The 26,397-nt window shown below is 35.2% G+C and overlaps 1 protein-coding gene across 1 annotated transcript; it reads right to left on the bottom strand.

Moving 5' to 3' along the window:
- Positions 1-1,571: 1,571 nt before the first annotated feature.
- On the bottom strand, positions 1,572-24,791 carry LOC117329378 (allene oxide synthase-lipoxygenase protein-like). The gene is made up of 16 exons (XM_033887306.1): positions 24,610-24,791; positions 12,661-13,132; positions 12,355-12,399; positions 11,694-11,822; positions 11,355-11,452; positions 10,988-11,120; positions 10,582-10,677; positions 10,160-10,256; positions 9,799-9,916; positions 9,587-9,679; positions 9,347-9,407; positions 9,093-9,198; positions 4,210-4,301; positions 3,341-3,514; positions 3,019-3,182; positions 1,572-2,763 (listed from the first exon to the last, which is right to left on the bottom strand). Exons 2-16 carry the CDS (start codon positions 13,129-13,131, stop codon positions 2,649-2,651), a joined length of 1,992 nt encoding a protein of 663 aa, XP_033743197.1. The 5' UTR covers position 13,132; positions 24,610-24,791; the 3' UTR covers positions 1,572-2,648.
- Between the last annotated feature and the right edge of the window lie 1,606 nt (positions 24,792-26,397).

Here is a 26,397-nt window from a genome sequence, read left to right as displayed (position 1 = left end):
CAAGGTCATTATTTGAATAATCCTTCTAGCCCTTCACACCAAGTCTTTAAGCCTACTTGTTTAAGAAGGATGATACCGACAGACAATGCACGACGACGGAGAAAAGGCGATTAGAATAGGTCACTTGAGACTCCATCTCAGGTGACCGAAATTGATTTATTTAACACAAAGCTGGAATTAATTCAAGCTATTGCATTTGTCACCCGCCCGACAACTTTTATATAGATAACAATTCTTAAGAATAGAATTCCGATACCTGCGATAACGCCTGTGATATGATATAATGTTGAAGGATTAGCTCACGTGAGATCTTGGCTAACAACTGTGAAAATGTATTGATATGATACATTTCGAAAACTTACAACACTACGTTTTTTAATCATTGGTTTTGAATTTAAAAAGGTGTATTGAATGGCATCATTACGTTAGACCCCTTTTTGAGCAACTATGGAAAGTTTCCGCTACATAATTAATTTGTTTTAACGTGAGGTTGTAATATGTGGCAAAGCAAATATTAACCAGAACAACAGCTTGCATTTACAATGATTTTTATTTCTAATCAAACAAACACTATATAAATCTTTTATTTGGGTGTATTGTATACATAACGATTACTAACATCACACATAACATATTTGTTACAAAATAATTAAAAAATACGATGTATGCATAAACTATCTTATACTTACGTACAGTTATACAGCCAAGTGGAAAATAATCGCTGACTGTCCATATACATTGATTACATGGGTTATACTGAGGTGAGATGTCATAACAACATAAGACTGAGATGAGATGGCAGCACTGTATACATACCACACATTGAACCAATACGGGACAACAGCCATGATTTTTATTATCGACTTTTTCAACCACATCCTGAAATATGTTTTATCATGATAAAAGACTCTGAGGCATCACTCATAGGCTTACAAAGAAGTAACTTTGATACAGGTATAATCATTATGACTTGAGTACACCAAAGATAATACGACTGTTTCACTTTAGGAAATGATTCATCTTCTATCTGGCCACAATGCAATAAAGAGATTTTGTGCATATAAGTATAGCTTACTTTAACCCCTTATATCTTGTCATATCTTAAATATTGGCTCTGAGTAGGTATCTTGGTTTAGCAGTAAAAATATGATATCAGATAAAATTTGCACTATCAGCGTCCGGTAAACATATTGACAATTTGATTCGTCAAGACAAAAGGAAACGACAAGACAATGCACACCTGTTACAAAAATAATGAATGCTTTGTCAACTAAAGCTTTCAACAACTACAAGAGGGATCCAGGATTCCATATACAGCATATATTAATGAATAAGCTCTTAGCTTAACACGACATGTAAAGGGGAACATATAATATGGCTGATTCTATGTAATAAAGACTACCATTTATAGAAAACTACATGAACATAGTCACGAGACGAAATGAAATAGGAAGAAGACACCATATAGAAATATACATATGTGTGTGTGTGTGTGTGTGTGTGTGTGGGTGTGTGTGTGTGTGTGTGTGTGTGTTTGACTATTCGGAATTCATTGTACAATGTCGTGTGTGTGTGTGTGTGTGTTACTCCGACATTGAGTTTGCTGATGGTAAATGATACTAGAGCTCCGACAAAGACTAATTATGATCGATTATAAGCATCATTAGGCTGTTGTATATATTTACATAATACCCAATGTGAACTATTTTATGCTATCACCATCTTCCAAAAGATTGAGCTCATAATTGTGTTATTTAAATTTAAAGTGAAAAAATGGAATGTTTAATTTAAAAAAAATATATATATAAAAAAGGAAAATAAAAAAAGAACATTTGATTCACCAATACCCACAACAACAAATGCACACATAAATAGCACACCAACAAAAACCTACTTTAATTCTAAAGGAAAACGGAGCCTATTCGGGATTCGAACTCGTTAAATGCTTATAACTTTACTCACCGACGTAACCTCTTAGCCATCACCACTGATTCGTCAATGAACTGTTACATGCACGCATATGCAAAATACCTGTTTTCTCTTTTCAAAGGTCAACACGACAGCTTTTATACCGTGAGTGCAATATTATGCATTTTAACAGCCAGTGTTTAGAATACCGCCATCTTAAATCCTTTTAGTTTCATCAATATGTCCTTCAAGTTTAAAGTGTACCCGGAACGGTATAAAAATCGGCCCATCATGTACCGTGATATCGACCGCCAAAGTGCGCGATTTAGATCCGTCTTATTAGTGCACTGTTCACTCTGTATGAGAGGCTTCTGGCTGTGACATCGCAAGTTCAACCAACAGCAGCCAGGTAGAATCTAATAGGGCTGAGTCGACCGCATTGAACTTGTGACGTCACAGATCTAAGACACTAAAATTGGGTCATCACCGTTGGGTCACAGTTGACATTTCCAGAAAAATCGCGATTTCTCTGAAAGGAAAGTCGCTATGGTGTTCGTACTTTCTCAACATTTTGTTTTATGAAATGGTGTCTTTTCAAACTGAATATTGTAAATCATTCCATGTACTCTTTAAAAACGATAGAGACGTATCCTATCTAATAATAGATGTCATGTTATTGGACGAAAAATATGCCAAATGCAAAACATTAAAACGCCCGTAAATGTATACTGTCCTAACATTTAGATACTGATGGCGTTCGGAACCTCCTCGGGGTCTAACCATGGGTAAATCGGCATACGTTTCTTGTTTTTTTCTTTGATTGCCAGAGACAACAGCTTCAAGTCGTGTCGAAACCTGAAAAAGGTCAAAGTATTTAAATAAATCGAAAGTCTGGATTTTTTTTTCAATTAGCCTTCGTAAGCATAATTTTTGTCTTTGAATAATCGATGTCAAATGCAACCTTGTTTATCATCAGACGAAATCGTTTGACTCAACTTTTAGAAATAAATATTTTCGTTTTAAACAATCATTGTGTTATGTTAAATGAAACAGTTACTCTATTGCTTTGTTTTTATCGCCATTATGCATTATGTCAGTAATTATACCTACTCTTCGACAACTACAAGGGCTGCAGGATCAAATATATACTGGACTTCGAAGTCCCCGAGGCTGTTAGTGCCCTTGTCACTGAGGATCTTGGTGATGATCATCGTGTCCAGTGTGGTAGCTTTATCTGGAAGAGCAGCCAGAACGCACTCCTCTTTCACTGGCGTCTAAACAAAAATATCACAGTATTTGGTAACATTAGTTTTTTATGAATTTTAGTAAATAAAACTGGCATTTTAGTGTTTTCATCCTAGTGTTTGCGATATCTCCTATCTGATGACAAATGATCAAACTAGTGTAATATCAATACGTAAATGCTACCTACCTTGTCTGTGGGTGGTTTCCCATTCATTGCGGCTGGATATGCTGGAGGGAAGCCATACTGGTCGTATTGAGCGAAATTTGTAGCAGCGTGTGCTACGCTGCACGTGAAAATGATGCTGGTCAAACATTGTGAAAGCTGATCTATGGTCTCGAACTTGCCCTCTCCCGGTACACCCTTAGACAAATATATTCTAAAGTTAATAATGAAACAACCTACAGGCTATGTATACCGTCATTTTAAAACATCTCACTCAATATTCTACCGCCGCTCTCTATATCATAATAACGTCCATCTTTAATAAAATAGGCAATCATGTTCAGGAGGCAGTCATATTTTATGTTTACGCAAGCCACATCACCAGCAACTGCAATACCTACAATCATCATCAAGTACAGTCAAACTTGTCTATAAAAGACACCCAAAGGATAGATAAAAAGTGTCCTTTATAGAAAGGTAACATTTATACAGAGGTAAATTATAAGGTAAATTGGCAGGAGTAGGTCTGATGAGTCTGTCCTTTATAGAAAGTGTCCTTTATATAGAGGTGTACTTTATAACAGGTTTGATTGTACTTTATTGTCTAGAAAGGTATTTCTTCAGGAATTTATAATTTTAATTGTCCTCATCTAGTAGATCATTAAAGTTAATATGCATGTATGATTTAAAAGTAAATAGTAATTTATAAAAACGATTCATCATTACAGCGATTTACCAGAAAATAAATTTCATAACCTAGAAGCGCAAAGATTAATTCCTCAAGTCTTCGTTTTTAACGTTCTATCACTTTACGTTTCCCGATGAAATTGAAATCTTCGAATTGGCTTATTAGAACATATAGTAGCTTGCGACTATGCTACTCGTGTCCACACCTTTATTCCACATCCTCCATCAGGTACTGGTTTTACCAGCTCTTGGGCCCAACCTTGTATTTCCTTGTCTCCCTGTAACTTTTGTTGTGAATCTATGTAACAAACGACAAAGTAACCGTCAAAACAATTTAGCATAACCTAGCGCTATATAATTATTTTATGATATTGTATTACAAGTGAATAGTCATAGTCACAGTAAATGGGCACTCTTCTAATAATGCGAATAAGGTGTAATGCTAAGAACAACCCTGAAATACAGACATGTACACACTATTCTATTCTTCCTTAAACTCGATCAAACGAGGACACAACTTAAAGAGAAATTTTAGTTGGCACACCTTGCAAACGTTTCAGACGAAAACAACAACATAATGGTAATATTGTTTTGATTCGTCGACAACACCCACAATGTTAATCTATGTGAAATAAAAGCAATGACAAGTTCTTAAATGAGAACCGATGACAAAGAAAAAATGATTATCAAACATGTCATATCGCTTAAGTAAATATATAGCTAGCTTTTAAAAGCAATTTAATATACTTTTAAAATTGAAAAAATAGAGAAAACATTCAAGACGACTTAACTTCTTATTTACAACAGAAATATGTATCGATATAATCTACCAGTATCATGCGTTCATAAAATTACATATTATCTACAATCTACGATGGCCGATATCAGCCGCCACGTTACTCGCATTTATCTGATGCGAGTAACCTGACATAGTAAAAATCACATGACGGGTTACTATCATGAGATGCGAGTAACCTGACATAGTAAAAATTACATGACATGTTACTAGCGTGTGATGCGAGTAACTGTACACAGTCGCGAAGGAAATGACTGTACACTTACAAAACAATTAACATTCCAGTGTATAGTTTTACTAGACCTTTCAAAAGAGGCTATCATGGCGTCTGTCGAATATATACGCAATTTTGTTTTTTCCTGATTAAACCGGTTTTGTAAGCCAAGGTGTGGCATGTTTATACAATGGAGCTCGTGTAGTCTTGTCATTTAATGAATTGACCACAGACTAATTGCAACAGAATTTCTTTTTGATTTTCCTGTAGATTTGAATATTTATGTGGTAGAAAAATTTCTCCGAAAATCTAAATTGGGGAAAATGGTTTTATTCACCAAAAACAATTGAGGAAATAAGAGAAATTACTTAATTGACCAAATTTGAAGCCCAATATAATACTCTTGAGTGACATGGAACAAGAGATTTTGTATGCAACACAAATAATTAAAGATAGGTTTTAATTTGCTATGTTGATGTAAAACACGTGTTAACCCTGGAATGTTAATGGGTTTGCATATGTATTGTCACCTACTGCAGTATGTTGCGAACAATTACCCGTATCACATGAGAGTAACCCGTGATGTGATTTTTACTATGTCTTGTTACTCGCATCAGACGAGAGTAACCCGTCATGTGATTTTTACTATGTCAGGTTACTCGCATCACACGAGAGTAACCCGTCATGTGATTTTTACAATGTCTTGTTACTCGCATCAGATAAATGCGAGTAACGTGGCGGCTGATATCGGCCATCGTAACAATCTATACACTTAAACAAACACCTGCTCACACGTACTGGCGCAACAATCAACCCAATCAGACAGTCTTATAAACCTGTTAGCCTGTCTCATTACTGTATACACGCAATGCAAAATTGAAATCAACATCACTTTGTGAAGGCCTAAAGGGAAATATTATTTATCTGTTCAGTAAACGTGAGAAAAGGACATTTTCTACACCGTTGCCAAGGCTGACAGATACGGCAAAAACTGTGCTGATTGGGGGTCCTTTTTCTTATGATTCAATAGCTGATAAGGTAATTCTCCTGATTTAAGTTTCTAATTTCAGTTGGTGCACGAATCATCTGACACCATTTTATAGTATCAACCAACATGTCATATAGATATATTCTGTTTTTCCTGACATCCGACCCAATGTCACATGATCTCACGTCAATAGAACGCTCCAAGTTCAGTTGTTTACTTCACTGCAGTGTTCAGAGCTGAAGAGGGTATACAGTCCTTAAAGGAACCTAACTACAGCTGACATACGAATACTGGGTTAATCAGGCTTTTTCTAAAGGACATGTGATTCCTGACATGTATGTCAGCACGTTTGCAAGATTTTTTTTCAAATATACCTTCCTGAAACTGTTCTGTAAAACCCGAAACTTTTAAGTATGAAAGTATACACTTCAACACGCTAATGCAGGAATTCAGAACGTGAAAAACAGGACGTGACAATAAGGTCACAACCAGATGTAAAACTATACTTCTGTGGATGTGGTTAGACCAGACATTGCCGCTAAATTTATCTACTGGTCACAGGACCTCACATGTATGGTTACTGTGTTACTGAGGTTATAGTTAGTATTTTACTTATTTCTATCCACAATACGATACTTTAAAGGCGTGCATGAAGTTAATATTTCTTAAAGTCTAATATTGAGTATAATTCTGTGGCATTAACTCCTTTGATTAAATCCCAATGCTCGTGCGTATTAAATTGGTTAATACTTTTAAAATGGTTTTGCTAAGCTGCTACATGTTTTTGTCTTGTTGATGAAATATGATGAGCCCGAAACAAATTTTCTACTCTCCTCCAAGAGCGGTCTCTGTATTGTATTAGACATTCCTCTGTAAAGGTGAAATTCATCAGAAATATTACTGAGGACATTGAGTGGACATAGACCGATGACTACAATGAAGATGAAAATGCAAATCTGTATGAGGATAGATGTGTGAGAATGCGCATCATGTATGAGGATATCCGTGTTAGGGGATGTGTTTGTATGCGTGAGAGTGGTGTTTGTGTTTTTTCCTCTGTGTGATTTGTGCAGTAATGCATGTGTAAAAGGTCTTGTGATTGTAAATGTACTATAAAATTGTTCATACCAACAAACAAACAAAATAATACTAAACTTCTGGCGATAATGTTTGATTACAAAATGTGGCGCTTCCGCCAAGACAATTCCCTGTTTTATCAATACAATACTTATCAACATTTCCTTTCGGAACTTGGCATTACGTAGATCTGCTTTATATAGGAACCTGACGAAAATTGTTCTTATTCGATTATCGAGAATAGCAGGAAAACACACTGACGTATCCGATGTACGAAATCGGCTGTGCAGACATTGAAATCAGTAATGAATTAAGATCATTCATACAGTGTCAAATAGTGACATAGGATTGTACAGAAGACACCGCAGACTGAATAGTATCTACAAATTATCATTTTATAGCTGTTTCGTCCTAGAACTTGTCCGTGATTTGTGAACAAACTGGGAAAGTAAAGAAAATCTTTATATCTGTTAAAATAGGAGAAGGGTAAAGACCGCATGACTTAATAAATTTCGTGTTTTTGTATTTTGGATACTTGTGTGTATATATATCACGAAGCAGTAGGCTAAGAAATCACTGATACGTGAAGGTGCGGATATTATGTGGTACATAAGCTAGCCAAACCGACGTTTTATGTATGGCTTAACACAACCCAAAGATAAACAACTAGTGTCATATGTAATATGGAGGCTGGATATAACGGGGGTGGTCATATAAAAACGTTAATTAGTTCGTTACCTAATAAGTTTAGACTGCGAGAAATATTTAAAACAATGAGAGTGACGGTGGCTCGATCCGAATATCAGGCTTTACAGGACGTTTTCAAATATCGACAAATAAGGATACATTTACTCAAGCGGCAGGCAAACGTAAACATTCATGAACGTTTCATTTCATTTGCAAAAAAATATTTTTAGGATAGATAAATTTACAGTTTAAAGCAAAGTTCGCCGACTACATCTTGTAAAGCGAGACATGGGTGTATTTTATGAGCTGAATATTGTTGCTTATATTTCACGCTTGACATGTCACTAACGTAAAGAGTAAGTAAGTAAGTGAACAGAGGACAACGGTTCCCGTTTTCTGGTTGTAGTTATTGGAATTTACGGGTCTTTTTAGCGTTTAATGTCTAGTGTAACAAAATGCGTGCACCTTACAACAAGCGCCCAACTATTCATTAAATAACAAAAAATAAATATTTTTCACAATGATTGATGCATCTTAGTGAAGAGAAATTCATGTTATGCAGGACATTTTATAGCATTACAAACTATAAACCACACCATACAATGTATATATATATATAAATATTTGTTTACAAGCTCCTTCTTTATATAAAAATACGAGTAAATATTAAGAATTACAGTTTAACGTTGGAACTGATGTTAATATTCCTGGTTTTTCCCTCGTCTACATCCCATGAGTTCCATCTTAAAATAGGGACAGGTCTCTTCTAAATTTCATTGTAAACTGATGATTTCAATTTCCCTTTTGTGTATCTACGAGTACATATTTTGCTGTCGTTTGATATGTTTTCCGTGTTCGTAACAATTTCACTGGGATACATGTTGATTACTGACGTTAGACTTAGAACATAGTGTTTCGAGGGATATAAGTTGATTATCGCATAAGGTAACATTTTATTACGATGCTATAAATTTCAGCGTATTTGAAGCTCGTTTTGTGGCTGTTGATATCGTTGTTATTATCCCTACCTAATTTTGAGACCTCGACATTACTGAACTGGTTTTATTGTACTTCTGTTAGTCACGTGTAAATCTTAATTATGTTGATATGTCGGTACTCGCTTGTTGTAAGAGAAAATGATATACTGAAGCCGTACCAAGAGATTTTATCCCCGACAAGTGGTGCAAACAACCTGTTATCTGTAAAGTTCTTTACTATAGGTATGTATAATGCATCAACTACGCAACAAGCTAAGAATCTTAATATGATGCAATGCGACGTGCTTGTAGAATCTCTATAGTAAAGAGTGAGATAATTTTAGACTTACCATAATACAGTGCTAAGTAGTCGCCGACATATTTCCTGATGATGCTGTACAGCGGTAAGGCATCTTCACGGTAATAGTAACCGGGTAACACATTTTCATCCAGTACCTGCCAACATCCAATGCTAGTGGTATGCACATTTCTTTGCATATACAGTTTTAGCAACACAACATGTTTTAATTAAATATGTGATTATTCACTGCGAGGGAAAACTCGTTTGCCAAAGTATATAAAACTTATGTGATATATAACTTACACCTCTGCTTTCAAGGTCTTTCGGCAGTGTTCCTTCAACATCCATTCTCCATTTACTAGTTCTGCAATACAATTTATTGGTATAATCAATATCACACATATTATATATATACTCCAATCAGAAACTAGCTAGTCAAAAGATTAACGCTACGCAAACACGCAATATATACAGAATCGAGAGTTCAAGATCGTGAGTAATTTGTACACATACATATAATCATTATATTTTGTTTGTACGTACTCTCTTCTGACAATTTCAAACATCCCTAGACGACCGATTGACATAGCTTTGTCCACCCAACCTCCAGGACTAACCAGCTTTCCAAGTGCTCGTCTGGAAATCAAAAGATCAACATTTTGATAAGAAAAAAGTGAAATACGGTCGAATGTCTGCAGTACTTCACTGTTATAAACATGCAAAATAATTGTGTGTTTGAACCTGTTGTTTCTTACGTATTAATAGCCAGCAAATAAAGAGAGTGTGGAGCGAGGAGCTTGAAGACCGGATGTGACTTGGACAGGTTCCGATTGGTCACTACCGCTGTACCTTCCATCATCAAGTGTGTGGCACCTGTATAAATACCATATGTTTACAAACAATTCTCTGAATATTACATTCAATGTATGTACTTACATTTACTTTGACCTTCTTTTAAACTCCAAGATAATATGTACTAACGACCATAGTACCGACCAAGATGTTGGTTGGTAAAGGGTATGGGTAACGCCAACAGTTACGGGATGTATATCTACCAAGCTTGGTAAACCATTGATGCATTGGCATCAATCAGTTACCCAGTAGAATTGTACTTACCAAGATGAGTGAACGCTTGATGATACGAACAGTCTGCATTGTTAAACCATAGTTTAGCTGTAAGCCAGACGTATTCTGGATCTGTGGGTAAAAACACCTGTGAGCAAAACAACAAAGAATAATGACGTAAAAACGAAACTATAATTTGAACTAAAAATTTACAAAACGAAGGCAAAATATCAACAAAAATATTGCGAATTAAGATCGAGGTTAGTGATAACGGATGATTACTGAAAAATGGAATTTCGAGCTTACAGTAATTATGTTGAACAAACTATTTATACCCGATAGTTTTATTTATATGTGTCTCCTTGCATCCTTCCTATTGGTAATTTGACTTAAATCTGTCACAGGTGCGGCAACACAAAATTAAATTAGTACTATATAGACTATTTACTTTATTTAATTTGTGTTATACTTACCGGGTTGTCCTGTCCAGGATTCTGTTTCAGCTGTATGGCAACTGGCATCAATTTTTTCTCTTTATTGACAAAAAACAGACCGATTGGAGCACATATCTGCAGAAAAAGTAGCAAATTAATGAGTAATTTAACGATATCAAGTAACAATAAACTGTAGAGTGTACCTGTATTAGCCATGTATCAGTACATTCTTACAATATTTCAAACAATAACGAGACAAGCCAGAGAAATAATGTTTGAATCAGTATACAATGTAACCACATTTAATGACATTTATATGCACAATTAATAATTTCCACATAAATAACCCTATACAACATTGTATGTGTGATATATCCGCTGTCTAGTGTTTAACCTGTCATGATAATTGATACTAGCTAGATGAAATGCAGTCTGTATTATTTACCATTCTGTCTCCTGAACATGGTATATCTTCAAGCATTTTGTAATCAATGTAGAAGAGACGCTTGGCATCCATTGCTTGTTGAAGAGAAAGGCCTTCTATGATGGTCTTGACCATTTCGTCAGTCACTGCCAAACTGATCCAGAGGAAAACATCAAAACCAGGTGTTGATAGCAGTCAGTTTACATCCATAGTGTTTCCAAATGCATACTTTTAAATTAAGTTTGAAAGAAAAAATCATAACTGCCATCCACTAATTGCTTTATAACAAAAATGTTTAAGAAGAAGGTAAGTATGAGGTAGCATGTAAAACTCTATCAACAAGTTACAATAATGGTCTTTTATTGATATATATTGTGCAACTTCTTACTTGGCTGGTATTGCCGTACAGAGGCGTATGACGGAGTGGTTCACTTTTGTCAATCTCTGGCTTCCAAAATACTCATCATCCTGCCAGTGGTTAGCACTCTGGGACATATGTTTATACGTAAAGAAATTGGTTGGTAATGCAATGAAACAATTAAAACGGACACGATTGATAAATTCAAACAACACAACATAATAAAAAAAAAAGATGTATAGATTCCAGAACTACAATGTATTTATTTGGACAAAGGCATTACTAAACTGCATAATTTGTTCATATTAATATATTCACTAAATATTTATTCTGTATTAGCTAGGAAAGAAAATCGTAGAAATAACTTACGTCTGGTAGAAATAGACTCTCCTTGGTGTAGACATTTTTTAGATCCTCCAGGTTATTCCATGTACCAGTGAAGTATTCCTGTATTTTTGAAGTAAGCTTCAGGTTGATTTTCTTGCTCTGTATATCCCACTACATTTGAAAACAATCTTCCATTAACAGGTTTTATAATGGAACCATATTCCGGGTTATATTTTGCTGACAATTCTGTTCAGAGAGCTATATAAATGGATACAAATAATAACATCACATAATTAAGAATCAACACTATCAAACCTACACAATTGTATTACATGATCATCAATTCCTTTGTTTTCCTGGTGAAATACTAAGTACATCATACTATTTGTTGTTGTTTTTTGTTGGGTTTTTTTTTGTTGTCCTCTACAATATACAATATATAATGTACGTACTTATGAAATGGGGATACAAACATTTACGATATTTTACTTGTATATGTAAACGTATATGACTATATTGTTTTAAACTTTCCTTCTTGTCAGTTTCAACATTCTCTCGCTAAGAAGACACACATCCAATCATTTATTTCTTGATTTACCATTGGAAAGTCTCTATGTATGAATTGAAACATTCTAGTAATATCTAAATAATAGAATTAATAAAATTATATATTTTAATCAATATGCGAATAAGTAGGACGTACTTTATAATCATCCGAAAAATTTTCGTCAGAAGGTAGATTTTTCACCTAAAAAAGAAAACTAAAATAAACGCACATATAAAACATAATTTTGACTAGTTTAAAAGTAGAAATAATGGATTATAAGTTCATTTCAAATATCACTTTGTCTACGGATACTTAAAACAGATTAAGAATTGTGATAGACGCTTCATTAATAGTTCAACGTGTCAGTAAAAGACGGTGTCTAATTTCAAATGTAAATTGAATCAAACTTTTAAACAGAGTGACAATGCTTGATATAAAAACACGGAAATAACTAGGACATACTTGTCCAGGAAGTCCTGGAGCCTGGGCATGGATTTCATAAATCTTTTTCATTTCTGCTAGTTCCATCTTACGTTGATCTTTGAAGGGGTCCGTTTCAGACGGAAGTGACGTATCAAGATGGCGTATGCGGTAGTGATAATCTGCTTTGATCCAACGGTAAAAAGGGAAGACGTACTTATTGCCTGATGTTCTACACAATACCTCGACTATATCTAGGAACCACTCGTCACCCAGACCAGCAGAATCTCGCCACAACTCTATGTTGTCGATATTGCCAATAACGGGCAAAGACACCGAGAAGGTGTCTTTTCGTCCTCTTTCAAAGTCGTTCCTGAAGAAATTATCCAACTTGATGACATCAGTAGTCTTACTTCCATCCCCGCTGTGGAAACGTACAGATACATTGGCATCCGTACCGGCATTCTTCTTGTCTCCCGTAGTAACCCACACAGTGTGGGTAGTGGACGCCATACTGGAAGAAATAAACGAAATCCTATTAGTCATATATGTTCAGCCGTCTATCAATCTATCACACCGTACACATCTAGAAGTAATACAGTAGAGGCTAAATCATAAATATATTACTTCACTTTGTCAATATTATGTCCTTACAGAACTCTCCAGTGATATGTGAGACCACAAAATAACGAAATCAAGAAGGAAAATCAGTCAAAGCGCCGACAGTGTGGACGGATGCTGCAATATAGCAGGTGAGCTGGTGCCACTATGCATACGGATTTTTACGATGCATGAATGGGTGACAATCAATATTGTCATTCTATACCTGAGAGTAGTATTTTGTTCCGTGAAAGGTTACAGCTCCTGTATGATTCATCTGTTTGTAGTGTGCTTACCTTGTCTCACACAAACGGATACTGAGTCATAAAAGAAGAAATTTCAAATATGTATTAATCTAAGAAACCAACTAATTACTGCTATTTGTAAAACTGAAACTTACTTATCATAACTGTGACAGTTATTCTTAATACTGAATCTCACTTATCATCACTGTGACAGTTATTCGTAATACAAAAAACTCACTTATCGTCACTGTGACAGTTATTCGTAATTAAAGAAACTCACTTATCATCACTGTGACAGTTATTCGTAATACAAGTAACTCACTTATCGTCACTATGATAGCTATTCGTAATACAAGTAATTCACTTATCGTCACTGTGACAGTTATTCGTAATACAAGTAACTCACTTATCGTCACTGTGACAGTTATACGTAATACAAGAAACTCACTTATCGTCATTGTGACTGTTATTCGTAATACTGAAACTCACTTATCACCACTCTGACAGCTATTCGTAATACAAGAAACTAACGTATCGTCACTGTGACAGTTATTCGTAATACAAGAAACTCACATATCATCACTGTGACACTTATTCGTAATGGAAGAAACTCACTTATCATCACTGTGACAGTTATTCGTAATACCGAAACTCATTTATCAGTTATTTGTAATACAAGAATCTCCCATATCACCACTGTGACAGTTATTCGTAATACTGAAACTCACTTATCATCACTGTGACAGTTATTCGTAATACTGAAACTCACTTATCACCACTGTAACAGTTATTCGTAATACCGAAACTCACTTATCATCACTGTGACATTTATTCGTAATACCGAAAATCATTTATCATCACTGTGACAGTTATTCGTAATACAATTAACTCACTCATCACCACTGTGACAGTTATTTTTATGTCTGGACATATAAGGGTCACTTACAGCAATAACCGGATAAGGTACTTCGCGTCAAAATTAACCAACCAAAACACATAGCAAATAATTGCAATTATTACTAATAGTAATTATCACCAATAGTAGCTACCATTAATATTAACTATCATAGTCTCATTAAGGTGTGCTATGCTGTCACCATATATTTTTTAATGTATTACTGCTCTAGGACAGCACCCATTTAGTTTTTTATGAAACCTGACATTTATTTCATGTATGTTTAGTATATAAAAACCCGTCTGATAATATGGTAATGATATGGATGGATGGATGGATAGGGTTGACTTGTTTGAATAAAACTGAACTGATGTGTGGTCTATAAACGTCGGTTTTGATTCTAAATATATATCCCTATTAGAACTAATATCAGCCCTTGACGCATTTCAGGTAAAATTGTTTTCTCACAAAAAGACTCTTACAATTCTGGGTGGTGGTGCCGGTGATAGAATTAGGCCGTGTGATGGGGACAAAGCATTTGTATAGTATATATAGTGCATGTGAGCTTCACATGGTAGTAAGAGGATGGTAATTTCCTGTGACATTACATAATGATATAATCAATACCTTTTAACATTTATAGTTATTTCGCAGGCATTTATATTGTATGAAAAATTGTGCAATCAATGTGACAGCTTTAGCACGTGCAAGTTTTTTACAGTATAGAAGGGATATCCGATGTTGGCAGATGTCATGTTCTTGTCAATTCCTTCAGGAATTATTTAACTTATAGTCCATATCCTATGTTTCTGCTCTGTTGGCTTTCTCTGTTGAAATGTATTGTAATTCTAAATTTTACGTATTTGTATTTATAACAAAGAGAAAAGAATCGTATATTGTCACTATGAATTGATGGATGAACTGTTAGAGTGTACCAGGCTTTGATTCCAGGTTCAAATTTCATCGATATTCCTTAAGGGTGATGTATAGAGGATAATGATGTTGCCTTTTTAAAAAGAAATATATGTCTACATTTGCACAACCCTGGTCATGTTATATAATAAAATGTATTTTGTGGGGTTTTTTTCCTGGCTATGTAGATTGTCAATGTCATCAATAATTTGTGGTAGGCGTTAACAGCTTCTTCTTCAGAGTTACTTTGTGGTTAGATGTAGCAGCAAATAATTACCAGTCGCAAACATCATCAAACCTAAAAAAAAGAATCATGTTCTTTTGCTCAGAAATTGTATACCACACAATAGGAACACTTATTTGATCAGATTGGACTTTATATACGTACAAAGACTAATTTTGTTTTTACCTTTAAATGCAAATGGTGACTGTGATTCATTGTACGTAAATATCAAATAAAGGGAGGTATTTTCATCAATACAAATGCTCCGCTATAATACTATTAGAACATCTGAACCTAGAAGGATCCTTTCAAGACAAATAGTTTAACTGTGGAGTTCTGGACATCTTTCACAAATATGCACATTTTACCACAACCTGTCTTTTTGTCAGGTTCAGTGTTCGTGATAGTGTCTAATAAAAGAAGTTTTGATGTTTGAAATGCCTCCTTGTATACCATAATTGTGCGATATTATTTACAACCGTCATTTGCATTTCAAGGTCGAAATACAATCAGTGTTATACATTTATACATATATAAAGTTAAATCCGGTCAAACCAATGCTCATATTGTGTGCTATAAACACTTTTGAGCAATATGGCATGGTTATTTTGTGCATTACAAGTGATATAAATGAGCTTGAATTGTCCTCAAGAAACATGCATTTATTCGCTGGAATTAACACACAGCTAAACTTTTATGACAACAGCAAGGCCCATGGTTAACCATGGTACCTACTTTAAATTGATCAAGTTACTTCTGTCAAATTGCACCGTAGTAGGGATTCAAAAGCTTTTTGAAAATATCCCTGGTATTACTGCTGTTTAGAAGACCCTAACTGGTGCTCTTTCGATTCAGTGTCGTAAATCACACTATATCCATAACATTGGTGAAGTGTTTATTGTTATGAAATAGCAAACAGTGGTTTTATGGTATTTATGTAAAGAAATGGGTTAACGCAGTTTTACAATGCATTAGCTATGAAATCCAGCAATATCAGACTTCGAATGAATGACATAAAGAAAATAACACGTTGCCTAACACATGTCACATATGCACACACATACACAACCATCCTCACATACATATTCAAAACATTCTGATACAGGCTTTGAAAACATGCCACAAATGCATTACCAAAATAAATGAAAGGGGGGAAAAAGGAAAACAACAGCGTAGACATGTTAAGAACCATAAATGTAATCTTGCTTTCCCTTCAATACTATATAAGTAGGTCATTATTGTGGCTAAGATTTGATAGGTTTTGATGAAGAAAAAAAAAATGTCATTCAGACACATTTTACAATTTCAAGGTTGAGATTGATGGTCAGTTCCTTTCCGTTCTGCATTTAGCACAGTTATGAAGCTACAGAATAAGAAGCATCTGTTGATAATATCTATTAGTTTAACAAACTAAACTCCTACGGAACCTGGCATCTTGCCATCTTTATCAAAGAAGTATAATGTGATCTGGTTTGTATTCGCTAAATATATCAGTAGTCTAATAATGTAGTTTGCATAAAATGAATATCGGATACACTTCTTTATCCATACTCGAAAATTTTCTAACGTGGTTAAGTTCTAAATACTAAAGATGTTTAGTCTGAACACACCTTAAAATGGTACTACTGGCGTGGTGCTTATAAAAAACTTTGAAAACGGTTTCGTATCTCATATGAAGATAGTGTAAATGATATTAATGTATAACTAATATGAAGTAAAATTTACTTGTGTAATGATACACTGTAACAAAGACGAGAAAGCTGCATGACGCAGTTTAATTCATCTTTGGATCTATTCTGTTTGACAAAAGTGTTTTGATGATGTCTTTTGTGTCTGTTTTACATTCCTTATAATATATAGAGGGAAGAATTTGATGGTAGACTTTAGTCTCCGGACTTTATCATAACCTGTTTGTCACGCTCTAATTAATTTGAAAAGCCAGGTGGTGCAGAATATACACACGTACACAACGTTTTGAAATCCAATATTAATAACCTGCTCCTCCAACTCAAGATTTTGACTTTTCTTTTCACCTTTTTTTCGCTTGCTATGACTATTTTAGGCCCTTAGCATCAATGATGCGCGTGATGCAGTTTATTTTATTTTTGGCTCTTCTTTGTCTAATCTTAATTTTGCTTCGAAATGTGCTTATATCTTGTATTTCATTTTACTAATGTCATACAAGTATGAAGTAAAATGTAGTAATGTGATACTAGTATAAGGTCAATTTTACTAATATACTACTTGGGTAAGGTAAATTGTACTAATATAGTTTCAGTATAGGGTAAATTTTAATTAATTTACTACTAGCATTACGTAAATTTCACTATTGTAGTACTAGTATAAAGTAAATTATGCTAATGAAGTACTTCAATAAAGTACATTTTACTAATGTAATACAAACGTGAAATAACAATACGAAAATGTTACTGATTTAAATAAACCTTACTTACAGGATCTACTGGTGTTAATCAAACAGTACTAGTTATTGAAATTGATTTATTCTATAGCAATATAATATATGTTAACAGAGGTTCTGCTATGGTAATTAATTCAAACGATGTACTTAGTGGTAATTCATGCATATCTGGAGCCTGGAAGTCAATGTTTCTGTCCAATTGATTTCTTTGATATCATTGATAAGTGAAACGAAACTCTTCCGTCTAGTAGATGATGAAAAATTAACTGTATTTATAATGAAGAATCTCGCTCAAACTACTAATAACGATTTCATTGTAAATAACATATCTTTCTCTCTATGAATCATGTGTTACGTTCACAGCTCATCAGAACTAGACGATTCTGCTCGGGTAATATTGTACTGTTTTAAATACATATTCTTAGTACATTTTCATTACATATGTAAAAAAAATAATAACCTGAAATACAAACCCGTCCTGTGTTGATGTTTTCCTCTGAATCAGTCATGTGTATCATATAGATACAGATAATACTCTAGACACGTCGCATCCTCATAAATACATTATAGTATTGGTATCAGTGATGATGAATAAGTGATATGCGTTCATTCAAGTGTGAAAAAGGAATGGGTTCTTTATGGCTAAGAGTGATAAGGGAAGGACATCTAAAGTGTAAACAAAAATGTTTACGTTCAAAAATATAATTTAACATTTGTTTACTGAAGTATTCTGTTTACGTGAGATAGCGTAAATAACACGTTCGTTTTATTCTAGTAAAATAATGTAAAACAAATTCCTGTTCCTTCTAGACGAAAGTGCCTAATTCAATATATCATTCTTATAGATAAAAAAAAAGCAAAATAAATTAGAGAGTGTCTGTAATTAGCGAGATTAATCTTGTTTAATCTAAATCTTGTCAAATAAATTTAGCACTTACTCTAAATAACAAGATAGTATGTGTCTTTTTCTGGTGGATTGCCGCGAAGGAGGTGAGTATCGGGGGGGGGGGGGGGGGGAGTGGACTTTCCCTTGACCTCATCGGTTTAGATATAGATACCCAATGGTATAGGATAGTCTTTGTAATTATTTTCAAACACGGACTTGGGTAAACAAATAATTGCAGTTATCAATATCCGATTTGAAATAGGATTGTAGGAGAACAGCCACGGTTAAAGTGGTGATGTTTTTATTTTCCTGTCATTCTACATAAATCATTACTAAAGTGCAGTGCAATCTTTGTTATTTATTTGAACTATATCTTAACTGTCTTTTGTACATTCTACAAAGGCCAGAGAAAATCCGGAAAGCCTTTGTTTTACTAGCTCTGCTAAAGTCGAAATCTCAAAAGTACTTTCAGATACTCACGACAACAATGATTCAACCATTTAGCACTGCATTTCAAACCTGTTGGAGGCACAAGACCCGAAACAAAATTTTACAATTTGTCGATATCTTATTTCCTCCTTCGTTCGCATTTAAACATCCTTGATTTACCGTAATATCATAGTTTACCCAATATAAAGGACGCCAACTCCAATGATCGTCAGAAGCCTACAGACAGTGAAAGACGCGAGGGTTGTGTTGACAAGTGGCTTTTAATAAATCAGCGCTCTACAAAGTGGATAATTACCTTGTGTTACCTCCATTACAAAACATTAATTTAATAGGTAAGACGTAGTGTGTACAGAAAAAACGCTTAAGTGAGCGGTTCTCCGATAACGGATCTTGTGAATTCTAAGACAGTAAAACAAATACTCGTTGGTCACATTTTTTTTTTTTTTACATTGCACATATAACCCTCGCGGTCAGCTTGACTTGTTTTTCTTCAGATCAGAGATTATAACCATACATTAAAGAGAAATGGAAGTGTACTTTTCGGCATATATGGTCCTATAACACATAGCAAGCGAATTTCAGACATATTTGCATATATATTTATAACGCATTAAACGCAAAAACTGTATATATGTAAATGAAAGTTTCATGAGCATTGTGCTGCCATCGTAAAAACAGCATATATTTATATGTTTATGTTTAAAGATGCATACATGTCAGAGCATGGCATCTCTATGATAGAAGCTGTGGTAACATCGTAGATATCGTATGTAGAGCAACCACAGCCGTCCATACGATTATATATAGGGTATAAGGAAGAATTCCATAAATCCTCCACAAACTACCAGAGGTCGGTATGTACAGTATGTTAATAATCTGCATTTCATAAACATGTTTGGAAATCTTCAGAAACATTTGAAACAAGAGTATTACAAAAAAATGGTTGTTTCCTATCTGAGTATATCAAAAATATAAAGAATAATTCAGTTTCTTCCACGAAAGTACGTCGACCCCCGCCACAAGAACTTCAGCTATAGGTGGTAAATTCCCTATTGGTAGCAATTTAACATTGACTAGAGACACACATTTAAATCGACACCCCATAGTATATTTTGAGGCTTTTCAGGATGGTTTACAATTTGGCTTTTTCTTCCGGAAATGGCACGATGAAAGTTATATATTGTAATCCCACATACCCGCCAGACCTGATGAACAGGTGTGATTTCATGAATCAGCAACTCCTTTTCCAAATTGCAGGTAAAACAAACATCTACGTCAAATGTTATGCAAAACAAACTTTAGATACAATGCTCTCTTTATTCGCCTGTAGTAAATCTTTCATTTTCTTTTCATAAACGGGTTCTCGATCGCGAGGATTTAGTCATTAGATTGTATCATTACCATTGTATATTTCTAAAACGTTCTGAGCGTATGTTTGCACACTTCAAAGCGTGTATCCATGCACTGCACACAGCGCCTTTTGGTTTCCGAAACATATTTTTTTCACATTGTGTTATGTATGATAATGCGTTTACCTCTTCAATCTAACCCTCTTTTGTCAGCAAAAGTCATAATCAATTACCTGTAGTGTCATGTAACGGGAAGACGTGTATACTGTCTGGCTTAAGTTGTACATAGTTTCACTGTATGGGAGTGACACCAGATATAGCTGGTACCGAAGCGGGCAAAACCAAGAAATGGGAGTGACACCGGATAAAGTTGGTACCGAAGCGGACAGAACCAAGCAGTGGGAGTGACACCGGATATAGTTGGTACCGAAGCGGGCAGAACCAAGCAGTGGGAGTGACACCGGATATAGTTGGTACCGAAACGGACAGAACCAAGCAATGGGAGTGACACCGGATATAGTTGGTACCGAAGCGGGCAGAACCAAGCAGTGGGAGTGACACCGGATATAGTTCGTACCGAAGCGGACAGAACCAAGCAATGGGAGTGACACCGGATATAGTTGGTACCGAAGCGGACAGAACCAACGTATGGGACTGACATCGGATAAATTTGGAACCGAAGCGGGCAGAACGCAAAGCCACATGCAGATAACTATATTTTTTCTTTGTTTTGAGACGTGTTTTGTTATTTCATAGACTTGCTGAGTTACACGACATTCAAGCATTAAACCTTTTTATGTCATAATAAAATATAATATAAAATAGCACGAACATTTCCAATTTACTGACAGAAAAAAATTTCCATTTCCAACATACAAATTTTGGATATATACGACATTTATCTTCACTTTGTTTATCTGTTACACTGTGGTGATACAAGTATTATTTTCATGGCACAAAACCCAATGCTCTTGTATAAGCCTTGATTAATAAATATCAACATTTTTTGCATAGTTGTACGGGGAATAGAAATGCACTGTACGGAGAATAGTCATTTATGAATACCATGTATCGTGTATTTTTAAACCAAGATTTCTTTGTTCGATTACAATTGTTTCTCATTTGGAAATAGTAAAGTATAAATGCAGTAATTGCCCGGATCAGATTTCATCTTTCACACAGACCGTCCACCATTTTGTTGACAAACACAATTTTGAATGCATAGAATTTACAAGACAAGACGATAACAGCACGTACAGACATGTGTAATTTCGGCATAATTCAAGACGTTTACAGAGAACAGAGTATAGATATCAAAAGACATCTCCACCAATCTCGGTCACATAAAGTACCATACAGTCTATATAAAAACATTAAAGTGAGGTAATTATGCGGAGGAGGTAACCTTTATCACTCATATCATTTACAGCTCGAGGAGTTTTATGGAGACTGTAGTGAGATTGTTCTACTTATACTCCACGTACTTGACTCGTTTCATAGGCTGGTGGCTGGAGGAACTTTTCCGTTAGACACCATAGCGTTTTTGCTTTATTACAGACGTCGTGAGGCGATTTTTCCTAAAAATGTCTACATCAACCATGAGTTATCCACAAGAAGTTAAGTTCTAGTGAAAACCCAGTTTTAGACTATGTCATGGACGCGTTTGAAAGTTTACGGGCGGTCCGAAATTATGATGCCGGATTGTACGAAAGGAGGCGGGGCCTGGCCTCTGTTTTCCCAAACATTTTTATGTTAATCTCGTCGTTCCGGACAAAAGGAAATTTGTCGAGGAAAAGAGTCCAGGCATTCAGAATAATACATACTGATATACTAGAGTTAATCTAACGTTATACGACCGATGTGTAGATAGCAAAACGATTTAACAACGTTAAGAAATTCGACTATGGAGCTTTGATGACCTATCTACCTTCGAAGACATGTTGACAAGCTTATCTCAAGAAAATGGAAATGTCTGTGATTTAAAAGAGCGAAATGATTTGGTATGGTCATTCCGATGTAAGGAACTGTAATGAGCCGGAGACGACTTTCCTTCTCATTGTAACTAGTACATCTGTACAGATACTCAGTGATAGACTGAAACATTTGAGGCAAATGAAGGTTAAGGACATTTTTTCACCAAAATGTTAGTAAAAATTCCAACCAGGCGAAATACACAGTTTTTGGTGTCGAAACAAGTATTTATAGGATTTACAGGATGACTTCTTACGTTCCACCGAGACCCATCGCGTTCTAGGAGCAACAATAGATAATGCGGCAGCGTAGTTGTACCAAGGGGAGGTCATATCTGACCACCGCTTGTTAAGCAGATATTCCTTACGAAAGGAAAGTATTGTTATTGTAAGCACAATAAATACAGCTTCAGGATTGGAAGGATGGAAAAACACGAGTTTGTTTAGGGGAAATCTGAAAAAAGGAAAGAATAGGAAATACCAACTGAATTACAATATTCAACCTTGTACTGAGAAGGAACTGAACGCAGTAGCAGCTCTTACCATGCTGTTTTTCGCTGCAGTTAGTCCGTGATTAACATTGTATGATGAAACTCATTATTTGTATCAAAATGATTCCTACCAGAACTTTCCAATGAAGAGACTATCAAAAACATAGATTCAAAATACAGATGGCTTTTAATCCGTGTTTACGCACATTTTACCACAAATCTGCGATTCTCGTGTGGATTTTAGCTTCATAAATGTCTATGCTTGTAGCCAGCAATTGATAAAACGGTTCAACGCTGTCTGGGATTTGAATTGTATGCATGTTTCTGATATCTCTCTTCAATATATAGGTAGTGTAGTATTCAGTTAGTTACAGAAAACGTGTTTACGTAATGCAAAACTAACTTTTTAAAAATGGTGTGCACTGTAAGATAGCGTATTCCCCTGCACTGATTTTTGTTCCACATAACATCATACCCAGCATATATTTTTGTATTCGCCGTATTTTTCAATACAATTCACCGTACACTTGGCTATGCATCAATACCTATAGTCGTACAAATGTATTCTCAGTTCTTACAGGATAAATACCACATGAATGTACTATGTTTATCGACTTTAATTAATGCAGTTTAATTAACACGTGGCTTGTTATTTTAGCATCGTAAAGTTTAGTCTATATTTTAATAATTAATTTTCGTTTTCTCCTATCATTTTATATACATACCGGTACTACAGGCATTGTTTTCATCAATATCTCAAGACAAAATTCATATATCTATGCATTACGAAACTGTTTGTATTATGCTTGACTGTAGGTAACTCGAACAGGTCTGTACAAGACCAGAAAATGTTTCAAATACGGACAAAATACAGTGATCTGATCTAGCCTGGCAGTCTGCCCTCTTCGGTACCAACTATCCTGTCACATACAGTGAAGTTATCTGTAATAATGCTACTTCAGCACAAGCGTCGTTCACATGTGCATAAAACTGGGTTAAAACCTTACTGATAACTCATTACTCAAAAGGTAATAAATGAACTTTAATAAACTAATCTTCGTATTTATTTAACACACCTACACACACATATATATATATTGTAGACCAACTAAGTCTGACATAAAGGCCACCTGTATATAACAAACCACCTCCATAAATATCTCGGAGCCTTCAGTTGCCTTTATAGACAGGTGAAACTGCATTTATCAAGTTCACAATGAAACGAAAGAACAAGCGAAAATGAATGAATGAATGAATGAATGAACGAACGAACGAATGAATGGATGAATATTTAAGTTGTTGTTTGTCTTTAAAGGACATCTACTGATTTAAGTGATCAGTTATGTTACATGTACAAAACAAATAGATGGCAATAAAAGTTGTATGGATGTCTCTTATGCTTTGGCTGCCCTATAGCTGCTTACAAGTTTGTAAAAAGGTCATTTATAGCATTTCACGGCACCCGTTGAACATGGGGTGATACTCAATAAACAGCTACATATACATATCGAGAGGTCGGAGCTATGTCACAGGTACATTAAACACACTTACCTTTTTCCTGAGGAAACAACGTAAATTCGCACCAGGACAGTAACACAACAGCCGCGTTGTATACGGCATGTACGTATAAAATACTTGTCCGTTGAACGATAGCTAGCTCAGTTCACACTCTACTTATTGCAATGTTTATGCAAATCAGGAGAAGTCCGCCTCGTGTGGGTGTACAGTGTATGTAGTGTAGTCATGATATAATCATACCTATTATTCCGGACAATGATTGCTCCACGCAAACATTACAATTCTTACAAAATGCCCTCTACATTATTTAGACTATAGATAAAGTTGAGCTATACAATGTATAGTGAATATGTCTATTTAAAACGGGTTCTTCCCCGAACACCAACTCTATATTTTACCTGTATTAGTATTCCGTATGGAAACAGACTATAACTTAACTTCAAGAACTTCCTACATACACACCTTCCTTTGTCTTTACCAGAGTTGGTGTTCAGGGAATGAGCCATTTAAAACTTGGTGGGGGATACATGAAAGTTGGTTAAGGAATTATATGGGCAATATGGTTACAAAGAGCAAGACATAGATATGAAGAAAATAGAAATAAGTTTTCGAGAAATGCCATAATCGCATTTAAAAGTAATACCTAGGTAAACGGTTATGTAAATGTGAATAAAACTTAAGGTTTAGATCGAATAAAAGTATAAGTAGGGGCCGCGGTTGCCGAGTGGTTGAGGTGTACCGACACTTTATCACTAGCCCTCCACCTCTGGGTTGCGAGTTCGAAACCTACGTGGGGCAGTTGCCAGGTACTGACTGTAGGCCGGTGGTTTTTCTCCGGGTACTCCGGCTTTCCTCCGCCTCCAAAACCTGACACGTCCTTAAATGACCCTGGCTGTTAATAGGACGGTAAACAAAAACAAACCAAACAAAATCGAATATAAGTAAAATACAGCAGTATTGTTTTATAGACAGCCTTAGTGAAGAGCCTAACTTTAAGTTATTCCAATTATAAAATTGCCAAGTAGTGTTAATATTTGTAAGAATTTAGAAAGGACCGCCAAATATATGTATTGCTGCAATGTGTAAGTGCATGCATGGCTCTCTGTTTTCTAGCTATATACTTCAAGGAGATTTATCTGATCTTATATTCATCTTTTCGTGAAAATATATCCTGATCTCAATCTTTGTCCCGCCACATGTTTGATTCACAACATACAGGACAGAATCTATGGATACTCCGCTGGTACTAAACATAATCACATCTTTAAATGTAAATTTATATTAAAATCCTTACATTCTTTTATAAAACTCATCAATGCTTAATAGGTAAAGAGAAAATGTCGCAGCTGGTTATTGAATCAGATACAACCATTTCTCTTTTCTAAAACCCGGTGGTATTTTATTAATATTCAGCGGCAATATTTTAATGTTTAGTGGTATTTTTTTAATGGCCAGTGGTATTTTCTAATTTCCAGTGGATTTTTTTTAATGTCCAGTGGTATTTTTTCATTAGATATATGTGTAACCCTGGTAAATACCAGCTCCAATATACCTCTTATTTTATCTCGATTGGTTTAACCATGTTAACGTAAGACAGGTAATCCGGAGGTCGGTCCCGGGTTCTATCCCTAGCAGACACTTGTTCATTTGACAAATCATGCGCTCTGTTACATGTGCCTTCAATAAAGTCATGGTATTAAATAATGGATATATATATTTATACTTTCCTTGTTGGCACTTTTGCGACCGAAAGCATTTCAGAATTACAGGTACACCTGCTGGACCCCAGCGGCTATTTTGGATGTGACTACCTTCGTGAAG

Source organism: Pecten maximus, chromosome 6, assembly GCF_902652985.1.
Source record: "Pecten maximus chromosome 6, xPecMax1.1, whole genome shotgun sequence".
NCBI classification, from domain to species: Eukaryota; Metazoa; Mollusca; class Bivalvia; order Pectinida; family Pectinidae; genus Pecten; species Pecten maximus.
This window is presented reverse-complemented; position numbering and strand designations above follow the sequence as displayed.

Coding starts and splice junctions, on each gene's coding strand:
- LOC117329378 (XM_033887306.1), bottom strand. CDS start 13,131: ATGGCGTCCACTACCCACACTGTGTGGGTTACTACGGGAGACAAGAAG. Junction 12,400..12,660: donor CTCCAGGACTTCCTGGACAA/GTATGTCCTAGT, acceptor TTTCTTTTTTAG/GTGAAAAATCTACCTTCTGA. Junction 9,199..9,346: donor AAGACCTTGAAAGCAGAGGT/GTAAGTTATATA, acceptor GGATGTTGGCAG/GTACTGGATGAAAATGTGTT.